Here is an 18895-nt window from a genome sequence, read left to right on the forward strand (position 1 = left end):
TTTTTTATTGTAAATAATTTAATTTAATTTATTTAAATTAAATTTTTAAGTTTAAATTAATTTTAATTAAAAAAAAATATTTTCGAAAAATTATAATAAAAATTTTTGTTGGTTTATAAATTGTTATTGTTAAAACTTGTTGATTTCTTCTACAACAATTTTAATTAATTAATTTTAAAAAATTTTCTTTAAATATTTTTTTAATACATAAAAATAGTATGAACTTATAGAAAAATATAAATAATTAAAAAAATAAATTAAAAAAATAAATTAAAATAAAAATTATTTAAAAAATTAATTAATAAATTATTTCTATTTTTTTAATTAAATAAAAAAAATAATTAAATTTATTTAATTTTTCACATTTAATTTTAAATAAAAAATTAAAAATTTTAAATAAAAAAATTAATACAATAATATTAATAAAAAAATTAAAAATTTTGACAAATAATAATTTTTATTGAATTTTTAATATTTTTGTAAATAATTTAATTTCAATAAATTTAATATAATTAATTAATTATTTTATATATTTTTAATAAAATTAAAAATTTTTTAAAAATAAAATTAAAAAAAAAAAATATTATATATAAAAAATATATAAATATTTAAAAAATTAAAATAAAAAATAAAATTTAAAAAAAAATTAAATTATTTATTCTTTAAATTTATTTAAAAAATTTCCAATAAAATTGAAATAATTTTTAATTAATTTTTTTAATTTATTTTAAATATAATTTTAATAAAATTTATTTATTTTTCTAAATTAAATTTAAAAATAATTAAAAAATGTTTTTATTAAAAAAAATTAAATAAAATAAATTTCAACAAAATTCAAATATCAAGAATGACATGAAAATGGAATTTGCTCAAACATTCCGATGCACAAACCGAGGTCGATTGTCATAAAAAAAATTTAGTGTTGCTCTTGCACGAAAATGAACGCGTAAATAAATTGCTTCTGCTAACAAATTAAATAATAAAATTAACAAAAATTCATAGTACAACACAGTCCAGCTAGTAATGCAATAGTGAACGTCAAAAATATGTTAAAATAATCGCCAAAACTCGGAACATATTGAATTGGTCCATATTATTTATTGTTTCATAGCCTCCTCTATGTGTGTAGTGTTGCATTTCAAAAAAAAAAGTTACAAAAAAGCAGAGGGAGTGAAGAAAAAAAAATAACACAGAAATTTACTCGTAAAAATATTATCCATGTGTGAAGTAAAGACGCGAACGACGACAACCACAACAATCCGCAGTCGACGAAGAACACTTATTCCATGTTAATTCCCAAATTTAGTTGTAATTTTCGTAGTTAATCCACGAACGAAGAAAAAAAATAATTATTCTACACGTATATCGCGCGCGCGTGTGTGTGCGTGTGTAAAATGTCCTCTTGGGCCAGCAAATCTGGCCTAGGACTGCTCACATCGTGCTCCCACTCCCAAACGCCGTACCCAAATCGTCTCGAAAAAGTCAAATTTGGTGTGCCGCTGAGCGAGGTGTGCAAAAATGACATCCCCAGTGCGTTGCTCGTGCTCATCTTGAAGCTCAATAAGGAGGCGCCGCTGCGAAAAGACGTCTTTCGGGCACCCGGAAACGTTAGCGCCATGAAAAATCTCATTCACTTCCTGCAAAGTGGTCGGCTCGTCAACGTCGACAACTACAGCGTGTACACGATCGCGAGCGTACTGAAGAAATTCCTGCGAAAGATCCCGGGCGGAATCTTTGGGCGCGACGGCGAAGCGGAGCTCTTCGAAATTGTAGAAATCGACGACGAACCAGTTTCGCAAGAACGCATTCATAGGTAAGTGCATGCCAAGAATTGCATACTTTTTGTGAGTTTCAAGTCCCTTTTTGTTGATTTTGTTATTGTTTTAGTGTAAATACGCTACACGAACAATACACGCGCTACCTGAGTGCACACACAAAAAAAAAAGTTACAAACATTATTCAAAGAGGAGTTGAAAAAATTTCACCTTTTAAATTTTTATGCTTCGCTAGGTATACGGAGCATACGGTACAATACACGCACATTATTGCTCATAACTCACAGAGTGTACAATTTTTGTTTTTTTTTTCGTTTTTACGTTGAAACAGTAAATAAAGTTGTAACTTTGACGAAAAAATGCAAATGAAATGTTGACTTTGTCCTTAAAACCTGGATAAAGTTTCTAATTGGCGACGCGTCATGATGCGTTGTTCCAAGAAACAAACAAAACAAACTATTTCGTCAATGATTCACAATAATAACAATAATCATTAATCGTTGATTATAACGAACATTTTTGGATTTTTTTATTGAGTAGTAATGTTTCGTAACTTCCTCTTTTATTTATCTTGTGTATGAGAGTGTGACTTTTTTTTTACGAAAGGCGCGATTTTAGTTTTATGTCGAAGTGTTTTTGACGTAAAATATCGAAAAAACATAAAATTTCATAATTTTTCAAAAAAATCATTTCCAAAAATTAATGCAAAATTTTTCGCAGAAATTCATTTTTAGTAAATTAATTTATTTAAAAAAAAATCGAAGGTAAAAATTCCCGCATCGTCTGATATTTTCGCTAAAATATAAAAAATCTTGCATGATGAAACCAGTTTTAGTGTTGACTTTATCAATCAAATAATGCGGGAATCACCTTTGTTTGCCTTTCCGTGTAAATAAAGTCTTATTAGAGCTGAGGCAATAGAGAAAAATGTTTCATTTTATTATTAACAATTTGGTTTGAAATTTATTTTTTAAATAATTATTTAAGGCTTACAATTTTTGAAAAATTATCAGCTTTAAAATTTTTATACTTCAAAAAAAAATTTTTTTAAAATATTTTTATTTATTTTTTTTAAATTATTTATAATTTTTTTAACGTTGAAAATTTCAAATTGACTCAAAAAATTATTTAAAAATTTTTAACGGTCATATTTTGAATTGACATTTACAAATTTTTGCTTTAAATTTATGAAAATAATTTAAATTAAAAAAAATATATTTTTTAAGGTTTTTGTTAATAAATAAAATTATTTTTCTAACAAAAATAAATGAAATAAATTTTAATAATAAAATAAAATAAATAAATAAATTTTAATTAATTTTTTTTTTTAAAAATAAATATATTAATATTTTTAAAATATTCAATAAAATAATATAAAAAAATTAATATAATAATTAATTTTAAATATATTTAAAACATACAATAAAATAATATTAAAAATTATAATTAAAAATAATTAATAATTAAAAATTAATTAATTAAAAAAATATTTAAAATTATAAAATTTATATGATATTTTTGCAAAAAAATTACTTACAAATTATGCATTTAAATTTTTTAATTAATTTTTTTTTAATTTTTTCAAGAGAATTTTAATTTTTTAAAAAGAATTTAATTTTTCAAGAGAATTTTTAAAAAGAATTATTAATTTTTTATTTTTCTCAAAAAATTTCAAAAATTTTAATTAATTTTTTTTAAGAAAATTCATACATTTTATATTATTAAATTTTTTAATTCAAATTTGAAGAAAAAAACATAAAAAAATAAAATATGAAACATTTTTGCTACTTGTACCTGCCTCAACTCAACAAATATCTCAAAGATTTAAAATTCTTGAAATTCTGCCCTTTTGACTTTGTTCGCGTAAATACTTTAATGACATACCAAACTCCATTAAGAGCGGAAAAAATACTTAATTTAACGATTACGCCCTTTTTTATAAATTATAAATCGTCAAGAACTCTCGCTTTTGACCGTTCATCCATATAAGGCATTAATGCTGTCGTCATATCATAAACGATAACATCACATTCCTCATTCATTAATAATATTTATTAACTTAAATGCACACGATCCGTACACAATGCTTCGTATTTATTATTCGAATTACTCAAAAATCGTGCACGACGACTAAGACGAATGAATGAGATGTTTGTTATCACACAAAATGAAAAAAAAAATGATTCTGAGAATTTTTTTAAATCTTTGCTTTTTTCTTGATTTTTTTTTAGACTTTTAATGTCACTGCCAAACTATACGCAACGACTTTTAGTGCTCTTATTCGGCACATTTCGCACGATCGCAAGCAATGCGGAACACGCAGGCACGGGAATGACAAGCGAGGCGCTGGGAGTCAGTGTCGCCCCGAGTTTCTTTCAGTCGTGCGTGAGTGACGGTAAGACGGCGCGCATGGAGGATGTGCTGAGGTTCAAGGTAAGTCTTAAAATTTTTTTGAATTTTTATTTTTTTTCTTTCGAAAAAGAGCTTTTTTGGCAGAAAATACAAAAATCTTTGGCACGACATTCGAGCTCAATTTAAATGTCACTCAAACACGTTTCTATTAAATTTAATTAAGCTTTCATTCATAAAAATTATTGTTATATTCGTAAAGTTTGCTATGTACGGATGATGAATTGTTTGTTTTGTAGAGCGAGCGAAACGTAAGAAACGAAAAGACCTCAACGAGTTTTTTTTGTACTTCGGGGTGTTAATGGGATGATAAGTGATAATCAGCTAAAAAATTGTTTAAACATAATTTTTGGAATATTTATGAATCACAAGATATGAAATGAGGAAAAAATTTAAGCTCGTTAAAAATAGACGTCATTCGATGATATTTGATCGTTATATCGTATGATTTCAATTGCTTGAATTTTTAAATTTTTGATCGTTTTTTGAATTATTTTTTTTTTAAATTTTAAAAATTTTGAGTAATTTTGAGTCATAAATAAGATTAACGAGAAATTATTATATGTATTTAAAAAATATTTTAAAAAATTCTAATACAATTAATTCAAAAAACATAACATTAAAAACAAAAAAAAAAAAAAATAAATTGAAAAAATTTTTTGAAAAAAAAATTAAATATTTAATTTAGTTAAATTTGTTTTAATTAATTAAGTAAATTTACTTTATTTATTTTTTAAATTTTATTAAATTTTAAATTAAAAAATTAAATTAAATTTATTTATTTTTTTTATTTTAATCGAAAATTTTTAGAAAAATATTTCCAAAATATAAAATTTATACATTTATTTAATTTAACACAAAAATTAAATAAAAAAATTAAAAAAAAAAAAAAATGTAAATTGGAGGTAATAATATTTAATTAATTAATTTAAAAAAATATTTTAATTCAATTAATAATTTGTTAATTTTTAAAATTAAAAAAAAAAAAATAATCAATTACGGTAATTATTTAATTTAATTTATTTAATATTAAATAAATATTTTTTTTAATTAAATACATTTTTCTCATAAAAAAATTAAAATTTTCCTCAAAAAACGAAAAAATGTCTTAACAATTTTTTTTTCCGAAAACCTCACATAATTATGACTCACAACAAAATTTTTTTAATACACAATGAAATTAAAATTGCTCATATCTCAAAATGGCACAAAACAATGAAGCTTAAAAAATTTCTCAGAAAAAAATAATATCTACTTAATAACCATTACGCACGTTCTTCCATTGAAATTTCAACAGATTTCATTCGTTTTTATCATTTCTTACAAAAAAAACACAAAACTATTGTATTCCTCATTGTCGAAGTTTATCATCAAATGATGACCAGTTTATCGCAATTTATATTAAAAGTTGTTCAGTTGTTTTCTAGATAAAAAATTTTGAGTCACAATTCAAGTTGTTTACGCGTTTCTTATCTTTTTGTGCCCTTTCTCGCTTTTATGATTCAATTACATGCATTAACAATCGCGCTATTTTTTTTTAATCATCAAAAAAAATTTATTGCTATTTGCCTCAATATTTGTTTCCATAAATTGCCAACAATAAAGAAATTTTTTTAGAGCTTTTATCAATAAATTCACTTCTTTAACTTTCTTTGCACTGTCTTACAAAAAAAATAATTAAAAAATCTTCAGGAGGAAATAAATGTAAGTTAACATTCCTCGTTAACAAAACGTTAACTTACCCTTATTTAAAAAATTAAAAAAAAATCAGCTTTAAAAATTCGCATTTTATTTTTTTTTTATTTTTATCCAAATAAAAAATTAAAAAAAAAATTTTTTGCATGAAATTCCTGTTTAAAAATTTTTTTTTTAATTAAAAAAAATTAAATAAATTTTTTAAAATAATTTTTTTACAGGTCGCAACGCGAATAATGAAACACATGATTGACAAATTTGCCGAATTTGATTTATTTGGACGGGAAAATTACGAGTACTATGCGAGAGTTACCGGAAGAGTACTGCGAGTGCAGGACGAATGGTTTTGTAGTTTCAGATACCCTCCTCCGCCATCGGGGAAGACTGCGCAACAAAATTACGCATGTAAGAAAATTATTATTTTTTTTAAATTTTTTGATGAAATTTTTTAATTTTAATTTTTTTTAGTACAACTAGCATTAGAAACTGAAAAGACTTGGTTGCAGTGTGAATGTGAACGACTGAATGGACTAAGTAAGTACACGAGAGATGTTTTTTGAACGTTTTGGTGTTTTAAATTTAGTACTGGAGCATAGTTAGAGTCACTTAGGAGGCGATTCCTTCGTTCTGGGAAGACGAAAAATCAAGAAAAAAATTATTTTTAAAGAAGCCATAACGTACTAACCATTTAAATCACACAAAAAAAAATCATTTAGATTTTTCTTACTAATGCATTTGTATTTGTTCCTCTCCTTCTTTCTCTTTCATCTCATCTAATACGAAAAAAAAATCACTCACACGTGGTGTCCGACGTCCTCGTTCCTTGCGTGTTTGTGTTGTCTCTCTTTCAATGTTTTTTGTGCGTGCGTACAAAAAAAAATACCAAAAGTAGTCCAAGAAGAGTCGCAATCGACGCCGGCTCTACTAACAAGCGGAAATTCCGTCATCGCAAACAGTGCCGCTTCGCTCGCTTTGATACCCGAACATTCATTGCTTGAGTCATGTGCTCGTTTATCTGTTTCATTAGAAGGGCCCGGATTATTTAACGTGCCAGGATCATCGACATCGTGCTCATCTACACGCTCATCCCGTTCCAATTCGCATCACATGACGCTCGAAGAGCTGGAAGAGCTGCGGAACGTAAATCGGTATGCCGAAAGTACCAAGTCGCTCAGTTACTTGCCACAGGTGGGTCGAAATATCCTTAAAGCACGCGCTCGTCTCATTAGACATTTTACAACGATTTGATGTACTTTTTTTTAACTCCTCACATTTCTCTTTTTTTTGTTTGTTTTTTTTTATAAATAATTATTATAATTATATCCCTTTTTAAAAATACAAACATTAACATTCCCGCTAAAAAAAATTCAAAAAAATTAATAATTAGTTGTAAATGATTCAGTATTAAAAAAAAATCGGACTCCATTCATCATCTCATTTACAACTCTTTTGACCTCCTTTTTTCGTGGTGTTTGTTCTTTTTTTATTGTATCCATTAAATTCATCGAAATATTAGAAATTAATTTTTTTAGTTCCATGGTGAATGGCACACCGCAAAATTATCAAAAAAGTATTTTGTAGCTAAATATTAGAAAACACAAAATATTATCAAAAAAAAATATTATATTAAAAATAGATATTAGTTGACATTAATATAGCACCGAACAAACATGTATAATAAAATAATAATTATTAATATTATAATGTCTTATGAAAAAAAATTATTAAAAAAATACAAGAAAATGATAAATAAATATTTTAATGTAAATTTTTTTTACCAACCAAAATTTTGTTTTGTTTTTTGTGTTTGTTTGTGTTCTTTTATTGGTGTGATTTTTTTTAAATAATATTTTTTAATTTTTTTAGAATTAATTTTTTATTTAGTGTTAGAAGGCAGAAATTGTATATTAAAAGTATTTATTAAAAAAATAGGTGATTTTTGCTTTAGTTTGTAATTTTTTTTTTAATAAAAGGCGATTAAATTTATTTTATTTTTTAAAATTTTTGTCAAACAAATTAAGGTTAAATATTTAAAATATTTTAATTGATATCAAATATTTTTATAATTTTTTATTAAAATTATTTAATTAAATTTTTTTAATTAAAAAAATAAATATTTAAAAAAATTTTTTGTGTTTTGTGAAGATAAATAATTTTTTTTACATTTTTGGTAATTTTTGAATAAAAAATCATGTTTAATTACAATTTTTATTAAAATTAATTTAAAACCGAATGAAATTTGTTTTATGATCTTCCCAAAAAAAAAAAATTAAAAAAATAAGTTACGTGATCAAGATTTTTTTTTAATTATTTTTATATTAAATTATTAATTAATTTCAAAATCTCAATGATTTATTCAATGAAAAATATATATTTTTAATTTTTAAAAATTAAATTTAAAAGAAAATTGTTAATAAAATATTCGACCTAATTTATGTCTATTAATTATTCAGTTTTATTATAGAAAATTTTAAATTATTTTTTTTTAATTTTGAGCTAAAATTAATTTAAATTAATAATTAAATTAAATTTAATTTAATTTTTCCTTTTTTTTAAATTTAAAATTAAATAAATTAAATTAATTAAAACAAATTAAAATAAAATTAATTCAATGTAAAAAATCATCTTTTTAAAAAAAAATTATTGTAAAAAAATAATAAAATTAATTAAAAAATTTTATTTATTAATTTAAAAAAATTTATTTTAAAAGTTAAATATTTTTTAAAACATAATTAAATTAAATTATTTTTTCGAAAAAAAAAAATGAAAATATTTATTAAATTTAATCGCCTCAATTTTTTTTAAATTAAAATTATTTTTTGACTTAGAATTGTAGTTAAATTAGGTTTTTTTTTCAATTTTTTGGTGACAGCTTTAGTTTTAAATAATTTTTAAAAATTTGCAGTGTTGGGAGTTTTCTATTTTCTTTCACTTTTTTTTCTCTCCATTAAATCAGTTGTCGAAGAAATTTAAATTTAAAAATTTTAGTGAAAAAAAAAATTAAAATTCTTGCAAATTTTTAAAGGTACATGAAAGACAAACAGCTAGAATGCGAACTAGAAGTGAGTGGTTTTTGGGTGCACGCGGCAGTTCATTGGAACTCAGTGCACGCCAATTTAGTTTATCTACCTCGTCGCCGCCAATGTCATCGACACCGGTACCGGGCAGCCTCTCCGCCAACATTGGTAGTTATAACTTTTATACAGATGAACTTGATGTTGCTAGCAATAATAATCATAATATTAATAGTAATCACATTGATAACGTGATTGTGAATGTACATAATGGGAATGCGCTCTCGGCATCCGCTCTCATGCTAAATAACCATCCGCTGCATCACCATCACGTTCAATATCATCATCATCATGCACATTCGTCGACGCCGCACAACCATTCGCACTTGATGCTCGACCCGGACGACCAATCTACTCTACTCGCCAACAGCATTTCCATTCACGAGAGTCAATTTGGCGACAGTACGCAACGCATTGCTGGCAGCGGGCAGAGTAGTTTGTCGCTGGTCGTCTTCACAGTGCTGGATTTTTTGTTTTAATGCACAAAAAATATTTTTTTTAAGTTATTTTTTAAGATTATTTATCGATCGATCGCATTTTTGTGTTATTACTTGTTAAGCATGATTCACGTTAATTTTTTATGTGTGTGTGTTAAATGTCCTGTAAATATCTCAAAAAAATTGTAAAAAAATAATTTTTCCTTCTCTTTTTGCCTGCCCCAGCGGGAAATGCTGGCTTAAGTGCATCTGCGGAATCCGTAAATTTCAAGCAACGACAGAGTTTTCGACGCTCGAAGCACATGCATCGTTCCTCGTCGCGTCGCAATAAAGAAAACGGATCACGTGGTGCCAGCATTCGTGCCGCCAAAAACCAAAATTCGCTCATTGACGCATCCGGAGCTGCTGCTAGTGTCGTCGGAAGCAGCGGCGGTGCCACGAGCAAACGAACCAAGACCCGCGTTGTCAGTTTCGAGCAAGCGGCAACGTCATCCGGCAACTCGGATGCAAATCCGACGCAGAGTAAAGTCTGCTATTTCGATCATTCTAAATCCGTGGATCAGGCTGTCATTGTCGAACGACGCACCGAATTTAATAATAGTCTCAGTGTAGATAACGACTTGCTGGTTCACGACTGGCCTATGACAATTTTGCCGCCGGCAGCCAAAAGTGATGTCACACCTTCCAAACCGCCACGAATATGATTGTAAAGCGACTTGTTTTTGTTTTGTTTGTTTTTTTTACGTGAATTTCACACGTTTTTTAAATTAATTTTTTATCATTTTTTTATTAATCGAAGTAAGAATCAATGTAAAATTTAAAAAAAAAATCGTTGTAAAGCTATCATCGTCGTCGTCGTTTCATGTTTTAATTTTTTTTATAAATAAATATTAAACATAAGATACGAGAAATGTCTCAATTTTTACTGGAGGCTCTAAAAAAATTTAGTATAGAAAAAAAATTGATGCTAAAAAAATTATATATATTTATTACAATAATAAATGAAAAAAAAACCGTATATTAAATTAATTAATTAATTATTATTAAAGTAAAGGCAATATTCAAATATATTAAAATAAAAAAGGAACACTAAATATTTCTAAATATATTAATTAATTGTAAACGAAATAGGGAATCGAATATTATATACAAAAAAAAATAATTATTTTAAATTGATTTTTTTTTAATAAATAAATAAAATTTTTAAATAGTTAAATGTTATTAAAAAATTATAAGTTAATTTTAATTTTTTGTATAGAAAAATATTTTATTATTTTTTTTTTTACCACAAACACACACACATACATACTCAAACACTTCACACTTTTTATTTAAAAAAATAAATAAAATAAAAAAAAAAACATTCCGAACATCAAAATATATATTTTAAGAATTTCCACACACAAAATCACTCAAAAAATAAAAATAATATTTATACAAAAAATAAATAAATAATTATTAAAAAAAGAAGAAAGGAAGCAAAATAATCTAAATAAAAAAAATATAATAATAATCATTTTATTTCATGACAAAAAAAATCTTTTATAATAAAGTGCTCAAGTTTTGAACAATCATTTAGAACAAAAAATGAAACATTTATTAGATTTGTACGGAAGCAATCATTGCACTTTTCGTTCTCAAATACAAAAAATAATAATAAATTAATTAAATTAAATAATTTGTCAGTCAAAACAAAATCCTGCCGATTTTTCTCAAATATATATAAATAAATTGTATACCTTTAGATAGTCCAAAATGTAGCTCTCTAATGTAATTTCCGTCATTTTTTCACCATTCCGGATGGCATTTACTCTTTTCTTAAATTTTTATAAATTTTATTTTTTATTTTAAAAAATTCGAATCTAAATTTTAGCTTAGATGAAAAAAAATATATTTTAAAAAATTATTTAATATCTTGACTGACTAAACATACAAACGATAAAAAAAGCTTTTCTGCACTGTTAAAACTATAGATTATATTAAAAAAAAAAAAAAAATCGAATTTTATTATATTTAAAAAAAAAAGAAAAGTTTAAATATTAAAAAAAGGATATATAGAAAAAAAAGGATAAAATTAAATCAGGAAGTAAAATTTTTATTATATATTTAAAAAAAATAAATGTTTATAAATTTTTTAGACCAAATAAACGTTTTATATGTCTTCTAGATTCTATATATTAATATTAATATAAAAAAAAAAAAATAAATAAATAATATTAAAAAAATATTTAAAAAATAATAAGAAAATATAAATGTTTTACAAAGAGAAAAATTATGTATTATTTAGTAAAAAAAGAAGAAAAATAATTATAATATAATACAAATAAAAAAACATGTTGAAAGAAAATTATTGGAGTTCTTGCCTAAAGTGACGACTTAAAGTAAGTAAAAAAATATTTTTTTCAAAATTTAGCAATTTTTTATATATAATTTATTCAAAATTTGTTTTTCCAACTCTTAAATAAATATTTACATTAGTTTTCTTTTTATTTTATCTCCATTAAAAGATATTAATTGATCCTTTTTTTATCGAAAATATATAATTTTAATTTTTTGTAATTTATCTGTAAAAGGTATTTAGTTTACATTACAATTTCTTGCATTTTTGAACCATCTTGTGAGACTTCATCTTTGTTCGCTGATGAATTCGAGTTTGGAATTTGACCTAAAATATAAAATTTAATTATTTAAATTTATTTTTTCCTAAAAAAATTGAAAATTTTAAAATTTACCATATTTTTCGTGAATATTTCGATGCCTCTTCAGGGCAAATCGATCCGCAAACGCCGCCGAGCAAATGTCACACTTGAACGGTTTGATGCCCGAATGAACCTGCTTGGAGTGGTAAAGAAACGTGAAATTTAATAAAGATATTTTTTGGATTTTTTTCAACTAAAGTCGCTTACCTTCTCGTGATTCTTCAAGTGAGCTGCTTGACTGAAAGCCGATTGACACCGATCGCACTTGTATGGTTTCTCACCTTTAAAGAAAATTTAATTTTAATGTGTTTTCGCGCAAAAAGTTATCAACAAAAGTTACCTGTGTGTATCCGACGATGATTCCAAAGGGTCGCGTGTCTCGCAAATCCTTTGTCGCAAACTTCACAAACGTAGGGTTTCTCTCCGCTGTGAGTACGTTCGTGGTTTTTCAGATGAGGCGATTGCGAGAATTGCATGCCACACGTTCCGCATCTACAAAAAAAAAATATTAATTATTTTTTTTCTTATTAGATTTTAAAATTTTTTTTTCATATTTTTTGTCTCTTTTCTGTTTGAAAAAATAAAAATTCAATTTTCAAAAAATATAAGACTTAAAAAATAATTAAAAAATGAATAATAATTTTTTTTTTTAAAAATTTTAATTAATTTTTGTAATAAAAATATTTTTTCACAAATTTTTTTTAAAAATTAAATTTTAAAAATAAATTTTAAATTAAAATTTTTTGAAATAAATTTTTTTATATAAAAATTTTAAAGTTTATATTAATAAATTATTTTGAGAAATGAAAAATTTTTATGAAAAATTACAAAAAAAAATTTTTTTCAATTTTCGAAAAAAATTTTTTTTTGGGACAAAAAATTTAAAAATATTTTTTTTAAAGAGCCTCAATTTAAATTAAACTTACTTGTACGGTTTTTCTCCTGTGTGAATTCTCGTATGATTTTTCAGGTAAACTGCTTTGGCGAAGGCAATGCCACAAACACCGCATTTGTAGTTCTTTTCACCGCTATGTAGCTTTTTGTGAGACCAAAGACTCGAGTACCTTGAGAATCTTCCTCCACAAATGCTGCACGAAAATGGTTTTTCATTCCTAAAAAAAAAAAAAAAAAAATTATTAAAAACTGAAATTTTTGGCCAAAACTTAAGGATCAATTGGAAAAATTACACTTAGCTGTAAAAATTATTAGAGGAAAATTTTTAAAAAATTATTCAAAATATTTTTTTTTCTAAATTTTTGTTATTTTAATGATTTGTTGAAGTATCAAGAGTAATTTAAAATAAAAAATTTCAAGAGAAACTGGAACATGAATCAAAATTTTTCATAAAATTAAACAATTTTTGCATTTTTTTTCATACGAAAAATTAAAAATAAACGTCGAGATAAAAAAATTTCTTCAAAAGTTCATTTTATAAAATATTTTTTAACATTTTCCAAGTTTCGAAAATTATCTCATCGATTTTTCTCAAAATTTTTTTCATTTAATTTTTTTAATAATCATTTTATAAGGCCAAATTTTTGATATTAAAATGAAATATCTTTGAAAATTTTTTAAAATATTTAAAAAATTACAAAAAAAAATTTTTAGGGCGCTTCAAATAAAACTCAATTTTTTTTTTTAAATTTTTGAAGACAAAATGAGCAAAAATGTTTAAAAAATTTGTGCAATTGATCCCATTAACCCTTCAAAATTAACTTACTGTTGCTGCTGCTGCGTCTTTTTGGCACCTCCGATGAAAATAACTCCCGACCCGTTGCACTTATTGCATTTCGTGACAGTTCCCGTATTCCGTTTCTTCACAGGATGCGCGCCGCCCGGCAATTTCGCCGGCGAGGTATGTGAGTGATGCGAGTTACTATGGTTATGAGATTGCTGCTGCTGCTGCGTCATCTGAATGGGTGCTTCCATGCTATTTTCTCCCTGAATTTCGCTAATTTCGAACTTGATATCGCCATCGGGCGCCACAAAGATTTGCGTTTGTCGCTGATTCGACGCCGCATTGCTCTCGTTGCTGCAATTTTCGCATCGGACTTGCTTCGAGGCTTTTCGTTTGCCCGTTTGGGCGACTTGGGTACCGCACGAAACGCATTTCGACGTTTTTTCCTGCTTCTGAATCGTAATTTGGGGGCTCGGTTGGATCTGAATGTCGTTTTGGTGCATCGTTTGCGTGTTTTGGGCTGGTTCGAGAGACTCCGTGGCGACAATTTGAATTTGTCCGAGGAGATCTTGCTGGACAATTCCTTGCATTTGAGGTTGAGTGACGACTGTGATTTGCTGCTGTTGCTGCGATTGTTGTTGCTGCTGCTGCTGCTGGTCATTTGTCGAGGAATCGGATTCTTGCTGATGATGCGAGCGTTTGTGATGGTTCAGGAGCGTCAAATGCGCAAACATCATGTTACAAATGTCGCATTTGAAGGAAATGGTATTCGTGATGGGCTTATTGACGATCAGCTGACGCCCGTCAACCGTGATGGCATTCATGCCGTTTTGCAGTTGCATCGGATTCAGTACGGCATAGTTGGCATACCCGAGTGGTTGTGCAATATATTGCACCGTTTTGTTGTCATCTGTCGTCAATTGCGCCAGATTTACCGTACTAACGTTGCTCATTTGCGACGTCGGCGTAATTTTCTGGATCATATTGCTGTTGGCGACATAACAAAAGGTCGGGAATTCCTGTTTTTCCATTTTTGGCTGTTTTATCGTCACATCGCCCGCTTGGATCGTCTGATATTGCAAGCCCTGCAGATTATTTGTCGTAAAAATGATATTTTTCGTGATGTCTTCCATTGTCCAAGACCTGAAATACGAGATAAAAACAAAAAAGAAATTGTTTTTGTTTACCAATGACATCATTTCTCCCTTTCTCACGCACGGAAATCGAGTGACCTGAATATATTTGTCGCTTTCACACACACAGCACATACACATCTCCCGTTTTTCCTTAACGTTTGCAGAAAAAATTACCAACTCGAAGATTTTTGAAGTCCCCGACCTTTATTTCCCGAAAAAATTCTTCATCAAGTTAAATTTCGGATGCTCGAGCCACTTGACCTCTTTAAAAGTCTTTCAACTCGCGAAAAAGAACCGTAAACGTGAAATAGAACGAATGCACGAGCAGCGAAAAGAGACGCCATTACACAAAAAGCGATGCAAGATATTCAGGAAAACTCTTTTTCGGGCCGCAATTTGACAGTTACCTTAATTTTTCCACGCAATGTTATCCGGATTCGTTTCCCGCTTGGGTTTTAAAAGGTTTTTGGGTTCGAGTTTCACGCCAGAATTGCTTAAATTAATTTATTTTACGAAATAGGACTCGATTATCGGACCAATGTTTTGTTAATTTGAGACGATCGTGAGTGATGAATGTTATACTTTTATCACTTTCATTCGTCTCAAAAATTAAAAAGTTGCCGTACATGATAATTCAAACGATTTGCGTTTTTGCTAATTCAAATATTCCAGTTTTCCGTTATTTTTGAAAAAAAATAATTGAAATTTAATTATTACTTTATTTAAATAATTTAAAATTATAAAAATCAAATTTTATTAAAAATATTAAAGCTACAATTATCAACATAATATTTTGATGTTTTTGCTTAAAATTATTTAAATTTCAATTAATAATAAATTTTTTTCTACTTCAAAGATTTAAAAAAAAAATATTTAATAATTAAAAATTAAAATAACTAATTAAATAATAAGTAAAAATTTATGAAATAATAACTAAAACTAAAAATCAATAATTTCAATTAAAATATTGCAGTATAAATTTATAAATTATTATACATAAAATAATATTAATTAATTAAGCTTTATAAAAATTAAATTTTTCAAAATAAATTTTGGTAATTTTATTCTTAAATATTTAATAAAGAAAATTAATTAATAAATATTTCTGAAATAAATATGAAATATTTTAATAATTTTTTTCAAAATATGAGAATGTATAAGACAAATCAAGTGAATACTAAAAATTATAAATTAAAGTTAAATTATTATTAAATAAAATTATTATTATTATGAAATTTTAAATGAAAAAAAAATTAATAAATTAAAATAATTATTTTTTAAAAAATTAAAATTAAATATTTAATTAAAAATTATAAATAAATTATTAGTTTTAAATTAGTTAATTTTATTATTTTAATACAATTTGAACAATTATTTTTTTCTTTATAAAACTTAATTTTAATAATTAGATTTAAACTACTTTATTTATTAAATTTTTATAAAAAATTATTTTATTTTTTAATTTAAAAATTTTTCAACTAAAAATTAAAAAATTTTAAACTTAAAATAAAAAACATTTTTTATTTTAGATTTAAAAATAATTTTATATACAATAATATGAATATTTATGTTACCTTATAAGTGTTAATTTTTTGAATTTTAGAAGTTTATTGGTACTTTATTTTTGCTAAAAATTGCTTTATATTCCGAAAATATAATTTTACCTTTAAAAATTTCTAAAAAGCAACAGTTTTCCTCTTAATCTACCGCGAACTAAAATCAGCCGGTAGAAATTCCTCTCCTAAAATTTCCATTGGAAGCCATCCTCTCTCACTTCCTTGTATATCCCGTTCACAAAATTCAGCATAAAATGCGCCACTATTGTTTGTTTACCACACTCCATCCACAGCTCGTCATATACCCATGAATGACTCATACACGGTGCCATTCCATTGAATTAAATTGCAGTTGTCTCTCTTTCGGCCAAACTGCGTCATAATTCGTAGTAAACGTATTCACTGGAAACATTTTCATGACGTCGCGTATAACGGCACGCTGCCAGTAAGTGTCTACTACTTTTTTGTATAAACAACAAAATCCACAAAGAAGTACTTTTTGTTGATATTTTCCGTGTATGACGAGGCGACGTTCAAATAGTTGTGCGGCGCAAAACTACTACATAAATTTGCGTTTGTACAAATTTTATGGAAAACGGCCTCTGGAAGTATAAAACAACATGTGTCTCTATAATAGAACGCGTGATGTAGTAAAAGTTCAGAATAATATTTGTGTATGACACACAAAACACTCGAAACGTACACAGTACAGGAAAAAATAATAAAGAAGAAAAGAAACACAATTTCTATGCAGCTGATTCAGTTTCAACAGAACCAGACGCCGAATAAAACGTGTGTGTTCTTCGCGTGAAATTTTTTAATAACAATAAAAAAATTTCTCGTTTATTTCTTAACATACATACTTTCTATATAATAACGAGGATTTATAAAAAAAAATATCGCGCGCCAAAAAAAAGTTTTTTTTTTCAATTATAACAAAAAAAAAAAATAATTTAATTATTTAGAGTGTGGAATGATAATAAATTTTAATGTTATTTTATTTAGACAGTGTATGACTTGCGAAAATTATTCTCATTAAATCTCCTGGATATTAAATAATAAAAATATTAATAAAAATAAACGACAGTTGCATGTCATATTAAAAAAAAATACAGGCATGCAAAATTTTATTCAATACCCACACAACGGCAACATCATCAAAGACCACAGAGACAATGCTGAATAATATTCAAATTGCTTTTACTTTTCTACTTTTTACCAAACGAAATTCATAAAAAAAAAATCCATAATAAAAATAACAAGGGAGACGCGGTGACATTTATTTCGCGAAAGAGTTTATTATTAATCATAATATGAAAATAAGATAAAACAAGGAAAAAAATAATAATAAGTTTTATGTGTGTGATACATTCTCGTGTTTAAATAAAAAATATTATTTCTGTTCTCTCAACGAAAAAAAAAGTAAGAAAAAAAATATTTCAAAGTGCAAAAAAAAATTTTTTTTATTAAAAAATAAAATAAAACAAAACAAGAAGAAACGTTATTCTATAAAGTTATAAAGAAAAACAAATAAGTTTAACGATTGTTTGACAAAATATTCTTGTTGTTGTTGTTGTTATTATAATACGACGACGGCGCTGACACACAAATATATTGTTCGATACATATCGACGCGACATTTAATCTGCTTACACATACTCGCGCGCACAAAACATGCACACACGTGTAAGAATGACGACAGTGAATAAAAAAACGACAATGTTCTTGTAATAACAAATGAACATAAAAAATAAATAACAAATTTTGCAAAAAAAATGTGGAATGACGAACGGAGCGCAATTTTGTATTTTAATGAGAATATTTTTTTTTTTTGCAAAATTTTGTGGAATAACGATTATTTTGCCAATAATTGTGTTTATTAATAGAAAAAAAAGGGTGAAAATTAATTGACTTGTTCTAAATATTTAATATGGAGACATCTGTTCGTGGTTTATTTTTTTATTTAACGTCTCAATTTTTTTTTTAAGAAAATTTTAAAAAAATATTTTTTTATGACAATTTTATAAAAAATATTTTTTTAATGAAAAATTAGAGATTTTTTTTAAATATTTATCTATTTTAAATATTTCTTATAACAAATTTATAAAAAAAAATTTTTATAAGAAATTTTTTTTTTTTCAATTTATAAAATTTAAATTAATTTAAAAATATATATTTTTCTTACAAATTTATTATAAAAAGATATTTAATTATGAGAAAAATTAAAAATTAAATTTTAATTAATTTTCAATAATAAAAAAAAATATTATGAAAAATTTATAAAAAAAATATTAGTTATTTAAAAAAAATTATGGTAAAAAAACTAAATATGAAGAATTTTTAAAACAATATTTAAATTTAAAAATAATTAAAAAATATAAAAATAATAAAAATTAAATTTTAAGGAACTATTAATTATTTAATTTATTATTCAAT

The 18895-nt window shown here is 25.3% G+C and overlaps 2 protein-coding genes across 4 annotated transcripts; one reads left to right on the forward strand and one right to left on the reverse strand.

Annotated features, from left to right (window-relative positions):
- Nucleotides 1-939: 939 nt before the first annotated feature.
- Nucleotides 940-10315, forward strand: LOC134836983 (unconventional myosin-IXAb). 2 transcript variants are annotated; one of them, XM_063852284.1, is made up of 7 exons: nucleotides 940-1813; nucleotides 4007-4208; nucleotides 6101-6284; nucleotides 6348-6413; nucleotides 6772-7067; nucleotides 8905-9064; nucleotides 9616-10297. In XM_063852284.1, the coding sequence occupies exons 1-7, from the start codon at nucleotides 1395-1397 to the stop codon at nucleotides 10092-10094; spliced, it is 1806 nt and encodes a 601-aa protein (XP_063708354.1). In that variant the 5' UTR covers nucleotides 940-1394; the 3' UTR covers nucleotides 10095-10297. The 2 variants fall into 2 exon arrangements, with proteins under 2 accessions (XP_063708354.1, XP_063708355.1); XM_063852285.1 differs by lacking the exons at nucleotides 6772-7067; nucleotides 8905-9064 and having other exon boundaries at nucleotides 9616-10315.
- A 1531-nt stretch (nucleotides 10316-11846) lies between these two features.
- Nucleotides 11847-15436, reverse strand: LOC134836711 (transcription factor Clamp-like). Of its 2 annotated transcripts, none has more exons than XM_063851901.1 (7): nucleotides 15311-15436; nucleotides 13810-14910; nucleotides 13016-13201; nucleotides 12430-12581; nucleotides 12297-12370; nucleotides 12123-12222; nucleotides 11847-12055 (listed from the first exon to the last, which is right to left on the reverse strand). In XM_063851901.1, exons 2-7 carry the CDS (start codon nucleotides 14898-14900, stop codon nucleotides 11973-11975), a joined length of 1686 nt encoding a protein of 561 aa, XP_063707971.1. In that variant the 5' UTR covers nucleotides 14901-14910; nucleotides 15311-15436; the 3' UTR covers nucleotides 11847-11972. The 2 variants fall into 2 exon arrangements, with proteins under 2 accessions (XP_063707971.1, XP_063707970.1); XM_063851900.1 differs by having other exon boundaries at nucleotides 12123-12225.
- Nucleotides 15437-18895: the final 3459 nt, after the last annotated feature.

This window comes from Culicoides brevitarsis, chromosome 1 (assembly GCF_036172545.1).
Source record: "Culicoides brevitarsis isolate CSIRO-B50_1 chromosome 1, AGI_CSIRO_Cbre_v1, whole genome shotgun sequence".
Taxonomy (NCBI): domain Eukaryota; kingdom Metazoa; phylum Arthropoda; class Insecta; order Diptera; family Ceratopogonidae; genus Culicoides; species Culicoides brevitarsis.